The 10,835-nt window shown below is 46.0% G+C and overlaps 3 protein-coding genes across 3 annotated transcripts in view; all 3 read right to left on the bottom strand.

Annotated features, from left to right (window-relative positions):
• The window catches only part of LOC123153981 (AT-hook motif nuclear-localized protein 9-like), an 11,538-nt gene extending 9,338 nt beyond the window's left edge, over positions 1–2,200 (bottom strand). Inside the window, exon 1 of the mRNA XM_044572816.1 lies at positions 2,186–2,200. Coding sequence (XP_044428751.1) covers positions 2,186–2,200 — 15 coding nt within the window. The remainder of the gene's footprint in view (positions 1–2,185) is intronic.
• A 920-nt stretch (positions 2,201–3,120) lies between these two features.
• On the bottom strand, positions 3,121–5,707 carry LOC123147349 (SKP1-like protein 1). Its single transcript, XM_044566580.1, has 2 exons — positions 5,285–5,707; positions 3,121–3,501 (listed from the first exon to the last, which is right to left on the bottom strand). Exons 1-2 carry the CDS (start codon positions 5,639–5,641, stop codon positions 3,328–3,330), a joined length of 531 nt encoding a protein of 176 aa, XP_044422515.1. The 5' UTR covers positions 5,642–5,707; the 3' UTR covers positions 3,121–3,327.
• Positions 5,708–8,908: 3,201 nt separating this feature from the next.
• Positions 8,909–9,713, bottom strand: LOC123153982 (AT-hook motif nuclear-localized protein 9-like). Its single transcript, XM_044572817.1, has 3 exons — positions 9,690–9,713; positions 9,368–9,529; positions 8,909–9,254 (listed from the first exon to the last, which is right to left on the bottom strand). Exons 1-3 carry the CDS (start codon positions 9,711–9,713, stop codon positions 8,967–8,969), a joined length of 474 nt encoding a protein of 157 aa, XP_044428752.1. The 3' UTR covers positions 8,909–8,966.
• Between the last annotated feature and the right edge of the window lie 1,122 nt (positions 9,714–10,835).

Below are 10,835 nucleotides of genomic sequence, written 5' to 3' on the forward strand. Positions count from 1 at the left end.
AAGGAGCCAGGGGGGAGGAGGCGGCCGGCCAAGGAGGGCACGCCAAGGGGGGAGTCCTACTCCCACCGGGAGTAGGACTCCCTTCTTTCCTAGTTAGAGTAGGAAAAGGGGGAAGGAGGAGGAAGAGGGGAAGGAAAGGGGGGGCGCCGCCCCCCTCTCCTTGTCCTATTCGGACTAGGAAGGGGAGGGGGCGCGGCTCACCTCTTGCCTCCTCTCCTCTTCTCCCTTATGGCCCATGTAGGCCCAATAACCCCCGGGAGGGTTCCGGTAACCCCCCGGTACTCCGGTAAAATGCCGATTTCACCCGGAACACTTCCGATGTCCAAACATAGGCTTCCAATATATCAATATTTATGTCTCAACCATTCTGAGACTCCTCGTCATGTCCGTGATCACATCTGGGACTCCGAACAAACTTCGGTACATCAAAACTTATAAACTCATAATAAAATTGTCATCGTAACGTTAAGCGTGCGGACCCTACGGGTTCGAGAACTATGTAGACATGACCTAGAACCATTCTTGGTCAATAACCAATAGCGGAACCTGGATGCCCATATTGGTTCTTACATATTCTACGAAGATCTTTATCGGTCAAACCGCATAACAACATACGTTGTTCCCTTTGTCATCGGTATGTTACTTGCCTGAGATTCGACCGTCGGTATCCAATACCTAGTTCAATCTCATTACCGGAAAGTCTCTTTACTCGTTACGTAATGCATCATCCCGTAACCAACTCATTGGTCACATTGCTTGCAAGGCTTATAGTGATGTGCATTACCGAGAGGGCCCAGAGATACCTCTCCGACAATCGGAGTGACAAAACCTAATCTCGAAATACGCCAACTCAGCATGTACCTTCGGAGACACCTGTAGTACTCCTTTATCACCCAGTTACGTTGTGACGTTTGGTAGTACCCAAAGTGTTCCTCCGGTAAACGGGAGTTGCATAATCTCATAGTTACAGGAACATGTATAAGTCATGAAGAAAGCAGTAGCAATATACTAAACGATCAACTGCTAGGCTAACGGAATGGGTCATGTCAATCACATCATTCTCCTAATGATGTGATCCCATTAATCAAATGACAACACATGTCTATGGTTAGGAAACACAACCATCTTTGATTAATGAGCTAGTCAAGTAGAGGCATACTAGTGACTATATGTTTGTCTATGTATTCACACATGTATCATGTTTCCGGTTAATACAATTCTAGCATGAATAATAAACATTTATCATGATATGAGGAAATAAATAATAACTTTATTATTGCATCTATGGCATATTTCCTTCAAATAGTGACCGTTGCTACCGTGCACATGGTACGTAGAACGAGTCAAGACGTGGTGAGTCGAGTCGGTTGGTTGGTTGTGGATGAACAGTTCCCGGTGGGGGTTTGATGAACAGGACCCCGTGGTAGTAGGCTGTTGCCGCGGGATGAACAGGACCCCAAGGAGGCTATCGCACCCTAGCCGGTTGGGGGTGGATGAACAGGACCCTCTGGAGCCTCTATGAATAGTAGCCGGTGGATGAATAGTAGCTGGTGGAGGCTGAAGGAGGTCGATGGTGGATGAATAGTAGCTCGTGGAGGCTGGGGCGCAGCAGTAGAAGGTGGATGAACAAGACCTCATTTCGACCGTAAGCGCTCCAATACAAGTCCGTTTCCTCCGTTTTATGGTACGCCACACCCCTCCCTATCAACAGGACCCCGTTTCGACTGTAGGCACTCGAATACAAGTCTGTTTCCTCCGTTTTGCGGTAGGCCAGACCCTTCCAGATGAACAGGACCCATTTCGACCGTACGTGGTCGAACAGAAGGCTCGTTTCCTTCATTCTGTGTTACGCCAGACCTCGTTTTGGCTGTTCCATCTAAGCCGGTTGTCTCCTAATGAACACAACATTCCATTGCCTCCCAATGAACACGACGCATTATGTTGCCTCCCGATGAACACGACACAATTTCTCCGTTTCGGCCCAGCCGGTTGGCTTCTGATGAACAGGACGTCGTTGCTGCCGTCCATTGCCTCTCCATGTACACGAGCCCTGGCCGTACGTATGCGCGAGTACACGTTCGAGACCCCACCCGTATGTACGTATGTGGATGTATTTTTTGGCATCTGGCTGTATGTACGTGTACGCTGTTTTGACTGGACTGCCTCAACTACTACCGCTCCTTACTCGGACATGGTTCATCGTGGCAAACAGACCGATCGACCGGTATGTACACAGACAACGCTACGTATGCTTTGACCAGGTTGGTTCCAGCTGTCGGGGGGCAAGGAGGCATTTCCTTGTGTGTGAATATATAGCTGGTGGGTCCCAGTGGTCAGAGGCGGAATAATATATTTTTTGCCCATAATAAGGAGTCACTTCCTTGGGAGCAAAGATGTTGTTGGTGGGTCCCAGCTGTCAGGAGCAGGCATAAGGAGGCACTTCCTTCCTTGCGAAGATATACGTGGTGGGTCCCAGCTTTCATGGGGAGGAATAATTTTTATTTTCGCGTAACAATGAGGCGGTTGCAGTGTGCGTCCATGGACCTGGTGCGTCCCCACTGTCAGCCTCTCCACGTATAATCCTCTTCCGATGACTCTTGTTTGATGACCATGTTGACCACGCCACGCCGAGCGCACCAAGGCGGTGGACAACGGCGAGGCCCCGGACGACAACGAGCCGGTGATGGGAAGACACGGCAGTGGAGTCGCAGACGGAGAGATGTACGAGGGTTAACTGATTCTGGTGCGGCGTGGTTCTGCAGTCAGTAGAGAATAACATCACTCGTTTATTCATTTAAATGGATTTTTTGTAAAGAAATTGTAAATATAATCCTAAAACCCTATATGTTTTAGTGTGGCCTTGCCATGGTCGTAAGTGGTTACCATAAAAATTTCAGGTCTTCTGAAATTAGTTTGATCCCTCAAATAATTTAAGCAACAACTTTTATTTTTATTTTATTAGGATTGTAAAGAGAGAGGGGAAGAACAAGGACCGTCTCTTAAGTAACAAGAGCATCCATGCATCTTGATCGATGAAAAAAACACACATGAATAACCAACGAAGAAGCCCAAATCACATGGTGGAAATCAGTGAAAAAATAATGATAAGCAAGCAAAACATCAACTTGACAATAACTATTCATTTGACAAATGATAATTAATGACCACCATATTTTTTTTTTGCAAACATAACCACTGAATAAGTTCACCAACACCACCTTATAGACTCTTGGTTCATTACAACCATTATGACATAAACAAGCACACTGAAATGTAGACATGGGTAATACTAAGTGTTCATTACTTCAGCGCGGCCTAGATGTTCCTCTACTCAAAGGCCCACTGGTTTTCCCTGCGGATCTTCTCCTCCTCCTCGGGTCTTAATTTCTCATTGATGTTGAAGATCTTGCGGATCTCCTCTGGCGTCTTTCCCGTGATCATGTCGGCGACGGTCTGGCAAGTCAGGTCTAGGAGCCCCCTGATGTTGAGGTGGTTCGCAGCCTGAGAGGGGGCAAAAGAGCAAAAGGGATAATGGTGTGTCAGAGGGAAGCATTGGTTTACAAAAACATGGATAATTACATATACCACCTACATAGATGTTTTTGAGACAAACTAAAACACAAAACAAGGTGTGCAATAATCAAAAGATATTCATTCAAAGACCATAACATGGGTTAACATAAATGGATCGATAGTCAAGAAAAGTTAACATAACTGTAACAAAATAGAGTGAGATCAGACACAGCAAGCACCACTTCTGAAAATGCATTGGCAATTGCATTCATCATCCAATAATTTGGATATCAACATATATGTCTAGTACACCACAATCATCAGTCAAGCAATGATATGCAGATGAACACATTCATAGCCAATATGGATCAATATAGTGGCATTTAAAAGATTTGCTCAGATGATAAAGGCAGCGATAACAATAAAGTTAGAAACATAGTTATCTATCATAGTAAAATCAAACCACAACACAAAACATGTGTTTAGGGGTCAGTAATATATGAAACTGGAATATGTATTGCAAGTGAAGATGCCACATGTGAGATACAAATCTTATCTATGATAAAATAAGATAACTATAAGAAAAGAAACTAAAAGTAAATAGTGCTAAACTCTTGCAAACAAGATCAGGATTTTATAGTGGCCATGGGAAGTCCTGTGTGGTTTCACTTCAAACGATGGAAAGCATCATCACTTCTAACATGGACAGGCACAATGTATCATCTCGTGATTTAGCTACAAGGATGTAATGTTAATAGAACCACAATCAATACTCAACCAATGCTAGATAGAAGAAGGCATTCATAGATGACATGGATCAATAGTGGTATCTAAAAGATTAGTTGAGATCATAAATATTTGATACAAAGTTAGAAACATTAGCATGATCATGTGATTTAGCTATCACTATGTATACAGCAAAATAAATAGTAACTCGATGCTAGATAGAAGAAAAAGGCATTCATTGTTGACATATGGACCAGTAGTGAAACCTATAAGATAATAAAGACATAGATAGCAAAATTAGAAAGAAGTGTGTGATCTACAATGCATAATTACAAATATCAAAGTAGTAATGTATGATATTGGATTTATGTATTATAACTAAGGATGACACATGCGACATACCACCCTATCTATGATAAACCAACATAACTAAACAAATTCAGAGCAGATCTACTAAAGTCTAGCATACAAGATCATAATTTCACACTAGATATGGACATTCATGCATGGTTCAAATCTAGAAACAACAGTGACAAATATAGAAACATCAGACCATATATTGCTCTGTGTGGTCTGATGCTTCCGCAAGTTATTGAAAGAGAAACCACTCAATCATCATCCCATATATGTAATTTACAAACAAAATGATAGTGAATCTAATAATTTAAAATGTTTCTAGGTTATTCATATATAGTGAAGCATATTGGACCAGATGAACATGGAACTGTAAATTAATATAGCTCCCCAGATAATGCCCGAACCTAGCTATTAGGGTTAGTATGTATGGTCGGCCGCTTTCTACATCGCCAATAACAACTCTTTATGACCTAAACCTAATACATTGTGTAACCTAACCTAATCCAATCGAGTCAAATCTACCTTGATGAAGGTACGAGGACATATTCCAATCTATCCAAATCTCAATCAGACACAAGTAACAAGCCACACTAAACAAAAACAATGTTGATTCCATCAATGGGGGATAGTAAAACAATAGATCTAAAGAATGTCAAGGAACAAATCAAAGGATGGAAAGTAATCACACCAGTGCGAGGTCGAATATGGTGGCCGTGTCGACCTTGACGAAATTGGCGTCCCAGTTTTTGAGGTCCTCTGCGGGCGCCGCAGGCACAGCCGATGTAGCACCTAACGGCCTAGCTCCTCCTCCAAAATTAGATGTGTCGGTGGCCTTTGCTTGGACGTGTTTGTTGCAGTACTCAATGACCTTGGAGAGGATCTTTGAGTTGACATTGCGGAGCAACAAGCCGTTGTCAGTATATTCGTCCTCGATCATGTGCCGGATCATTTGCGACTCCATGGCCACCGCCTGCTCCACCTCAAACTCCTTACCGTCTGAACTCTTGAGCTTGATGATCTTGTTCTTGCCCTCTGCGGTCGCCATCGGGTGGATCGGAGCTAGGGTTGGGGTCGGAAAATTGGGGATCAAGGAAACCCTAACTAGAAGAGGAAACTCTAGCGGCGGCGGAAGAAAGGAGGAAAGATGGGGTGTTTTATTGCAGGGTTGATTGGGCTTTTGGGGAATTTATTTTGGGCCGATTGAGCAACGTTTGGATGGGTAGATATGTAGCTTATGGGCCTTAGAAAGAAATGAAGCCAAATAATACAAAACAAGATGAAATCAAACCAATTTTTTTACGAGTTCAAAGGGGTCAAACTACAAAATTCATATTTTCCAATTTGATAAGGACAACATTGGTATCTTCGGTTGGAACAACTTTACCACCTTCCCAGGACGTGGGCTCACATTATAAGTTGGCCCACATGACCAAAGTTTAATTTTTATTTATTGTTTTGCGAATCGACAGGCTTAACGCATGCCGAATGATTTTCTGTCAAACCAAAAACATGCAGAAAACAGTAACTGGCTCTAGGCATTGAATTTATAGTTCAGTTCGGAAAAATAATATAAATTGCTATAGGTGGTATTATAATAGCATGAGTCAATCAAAAATTATAGGTAAGTTTGAGACGTATGAGTTATCGAGCAGAACATAGTACATACGCATATACCTTCACCCCTATGAACGATGCAAGATTCGTTGGGTACTTTCTGCCAGCTCATGGGGTACATATTTAATTTGTACACATATATTGTTTTTGCGGCTGCTTTGAGCCGCGGGAATTTTGTGGATATTACATGTTGATACATCAACCATCACCGAATTACTCTTATAAGGGATGCAATTACTCTTATAAAGAATGATGGAGTCCCGCCTCACGGCCACTCCACCGTCCAACCATGTTGGGTCGTTCCTCACCCCTATGAGCGTGGGGAGCCCCTGGTATGGCACCTTTTCTTCGCCACTGCGTGCACATTTCGTGCAATGAGGGTGGTGTCTAAGACCAACTCCAATGCGCCGACGCGTTTTGTTCGTGCATGTCCGTTTGGATCAAAATAAACACAAACCGCGGCCCAATGTGCCGACGCAAACGGACGAGTGTTCGCTTTTTGTCTGCCCGCGACTCATTTCAGACCAAGATTTGAGTCAGGTTTGCATCAGCACGGACATGACACGGACGCACGCGACGCCCGCCCTTGTCCTCCCCCCTAGCCCGTCATTTGGTGGCACATTGGCAGTTTCCCTCCTCTCCTGTCCAAAGCTAAGACACCCGGGCACCCCGCCTTCACCGTTGTCGGCCAGTTCCGGCCGGTTGGGCATTGCCCAGGCCGCCGCCTGCACCCACAAACCTCCCCCGGCAACACGCCGCTCCTGACGGGTACCCTTGCCGGCGAGCCAGGCCTAGTTTCACCGCCGTCGTAGCACCCCCACCCCCACCCCACGACCATGCCACCACCCTCACCTTCGACGCCGCCGGCAACGCTCCAATCCTGCCTTCCTCGATCGACGTTCGCTTCCACGGTCGCCGCCACGCCGACAGGCCTGCTGCCTGGTCTGGAAGAGGCGCGGGGTTCTTCGGCGGCCGGCTTCTTCAACCACGTCTGCGAGGTGTTGGACGTTTCGCCCGCAAGGTACAAATGGATAGTGGAGACGAATACTTTTTCGACAACTTCATTTGCGATTTGGATGATTCATCATTGGACGATGAGGAGTTTGTGGTTGCTACTTTGGTTGTCAACGACCACATTGCTAGGCAGTGGCTGATGTTTAGGGGCTCAATCTCGGGCCATGCTCCGGCGTTGAATCGCAATAGAGAGAGCGGCCTTTGCCTACTCTGGGAAGACTACTTCAAGTCCTCTTCCCCAGTCTTCAAACACAAGCTATTCCGGCGTCGCTTCCGGATGGCTAGACATGTGTTCTCGTATTCGTGAGGGGTTGTGGCATACGATGATCATTTCATATGCAAGGAGGATGCCCCTGGGAGAGGTTGGTTTCTCCTCTTATCAGAAATGCACTACAACTATCTGGGTGCTTGCATACAAAATACCATGTGATCTGATTGATGAGTATGTCCGCATGAGTGAGGCCACGTGCCTAGAATCCTTGTACAGGTTCTGCAAGATTGTGCTAGTGGTGTTTGGCCGGGAGTACTTGGGAGAGCCAACTATTGCACCAGGTTGTTGGTGATCAATGCAGTACGGGCTTTTCGAGGATGCTTGGTAGCACATAGATTGTAAACATTGCAAGTGGAAGAACTGTCCATCTGCTTGGCAGGGGCAGTCTAGAGGTCATGTGAAAGTTTGCAATGTCATACGTGAGGCCGTGCTTCACAAGATCTTTGGATTTGGCAATCTTTTTTCGGCACGGCCGGCTCTCACAATGGCATCAATGTGCTTCAGTGTTCTCTCGTGTTTGGAAGGCTTGCGGAAGGCAACTGCCCGGAGATCAGTATTGAGATCAATGGTCACCACTATAACAAAGGATACTACCTAGCTGATGGTACTTATCCTCAGTGCATTACTCTTGTGAAAACAATCCCCATCCCAATGGGAGAGAAGAGGCAGTGATTTTCCCAAGCACAAGAGAGTGCTAGGAAGAATGTGGAGCGTGCTTTTCATGTTCTTCAATCTCGATGGGGCATCATTCGATATCCTGCTAGAACTGAGAGCACCAAAAAGTTGTGGGAAGCGATGAGTGCTAGTGTGATCATGCACAACATAGTTATAGAGGATGAGCACGAGGATGAAATCTTCGACCATGGGTTTCAATATTAAGGTGAAAATGTTGTGCCTGAGCATGGAGGAGCAGCAACATTTGCATAGTTCACTCAATTTTATCAAGAAATGCGCGTGAGTGGCATCTGACACTATGTAAGAACCCAAATCACAACCGATATCAATGAAGTTTCAACTTCTCCGCAAGCAACTCAAAGGGAAGAAAAAGAATAAGAAGACAACGAGGAGGAAGAGACAAACATAATAAGAAGGAACAGAAAGAAGCAACGGGGATGCAAACAAAAGAAGAGAAAGAAAAATGAAACTGTCAAAGAGACTAGCTACAAGTTGCTCATTGTTGCTGCCTATAACTACATCATACCATAGCAGACCAGACCATCAACCAACAACCGAATCCACTATTTCCATCATAGATCCGCCCGACCGACCGGCGCCAACATCTTCGGTTAAACTAATCATACTCGACGACGACATTCATTATACTAACTAGACTTCTTTTTAAACCCACGCAGGAGAGGAACACAACCAACCCAACCAAACCCTAGAATCATCCATCCATCCATCATCCACTAGCTAAGCTAGCCTAGGCTCAACTTCCGCCGTACCAAACTAATTAAACAGTCTACATCCTTCACTCCCGGATCGAGTTGATGTCGATGCCGCAGGACCGCGACTCCATCTGCCGCATCATGCCCGTCGACCCGCTTATCATCGCGTCTGACGGCAGCTCCTCCTCTCCGTGGGGCATCGGCATCAGCGGCGAAGGGCCCTCTTCCTCCGCCTCACCTCCAACTCTGTCTGCGCCCCTGCCCCCGTTGGCATCGCCGGTCTGTTCTTCCTCCGCTGCAGCAGACTCCTGCCCGGCCTTGCCCTTCCTGCTCTTCTTCGACCCCGCGTACATGAAGCTCCCCACAATCACCTGCACCAACATGCACAATCACCTCATCATTCATTTCTGGAACACAACGGACCAAGGATGAATTAATGAAATGCTGATGTTTTAGTGGAAAAAAAAAAGAAGCGAGTGATCACCTGAACTGTCCCGGCTGCTGTTAGGACTCCACCAACGCTTCCGCCAATCACCCTGTGATCGGCGCCACACAGCACTATGCATAGACCTCCATTCCGTGTGCGTGAAACACCGTCATCTATCACCAGGTATGATCCAGAGAGGCACAGGATTTCGAATCGACCCTGTCAAATGTAATAGGGGACACGTGAAAATTGTTAAGAGTGTTGTCCGTGACTGGTGTTATAACTTATAAGTGAAGCATTTCTTGGAAAAATAGAATAAATATTAATGACTCCATATTCATCAGCAATGGATCTAGCAACTGCAAACTTGAACAAATACCTCCTGTCCTAGGTTGCTAAACATATCGTGACTTCATTTGACGACAAAGGACAGAAGTAGTCAGGTTTACTTATACCAAGACAAGACATCAACAACGTATACACATCAAAGATGCAGCTACAAAATATGGAACAACAGGAAGGAGAGCACTACGATGACAAATACTAGAGAACAACTGACATTACTGCCGGTAACAGAGCATAATAGACCGTGCTATTGCTACATAATAGACCATGCTGCATATATAGAGAATAGGATCACAGATTTCACAGGATGAAAATGAGATGATAGGTCCATGAAAATGGGTTTTTCGTCCTGGGCAGGCCAGAGACGCGGCTGCATGACATTCTTTGGGCCGTCCATGATGGCAAAAATCATGGTAGAAGCGAGGGCAAGGAAAATATCAGGGAGTTCCAGGTTACGGTGGGTGGTCGGGGCTGGGCAATGCATTGTGGTTTGTGCGTTTCTCTCGTGTACATGCGTGTGTGCGAGGCGTTGGGCTCTAACTAAACCGAGCGATCGCACTGCTAGCTACGTTACTGAAGCCGAGCGATTGATCCCTTGGCTATTAACTGAACTCGAGTGATTCATTCACTGCTGACTAAACCCGAGCGATTCCTTCGCTGTTGCTGCTAACTGAACCCGAGCGATTGATCGCATCTGCTGCTTACTGAAGCCGATCGAGCCCCCGTGTGAGACGTAGCCAGCTAGTGTTGGGTTGACTCTCGATAAATAGTGTTGGGGAACGTAGTAATTTCAAAAAAATTCCTACGCACACGCAAGATCATGGTGATGGCATAGCAACGAGAGGGGAGAGTGTTCGTCCACATACCCTCGTAGACCATAAGCGGAAGCGTTACCACAACACGGTTGATGTAGTCGTACGTCTTCACGATCCGACCGATCCAAGCACCGAACGTATGGCACCTCCGAGTTCAGCACACGTTCAGCTCGATGACGATCCCCGGGCTCCGATCCAGCAAAGCTTCGGGGATGAGTTCCGTCAACACGACGGCGTGGTGATGATGATGATGTTCTACCGGCGCAGGGCTTCGCCTAAACTCCATGATGATATGACCGAGGTGGAATATGGTGGAGGGGGGCACCGCACACGGCTAAGGAACGATCCGTAGATCAACTTGTGTG

Source organism: Triticum aestivum, chromosome 7A, assembly GCF_018294505.1.
Source record: "Triticum aestivum cultivar Chinese Spring chromosome 7A, IWGSC CS RefSeq v2.1, whole genome shotgun sequence".
Lineage (NCBI taxonomy): Eukaryota > Viridiplantae > Streptophyta > Magnoliopsida > Poales > Poaceae > Triticum > Triticum aestivum.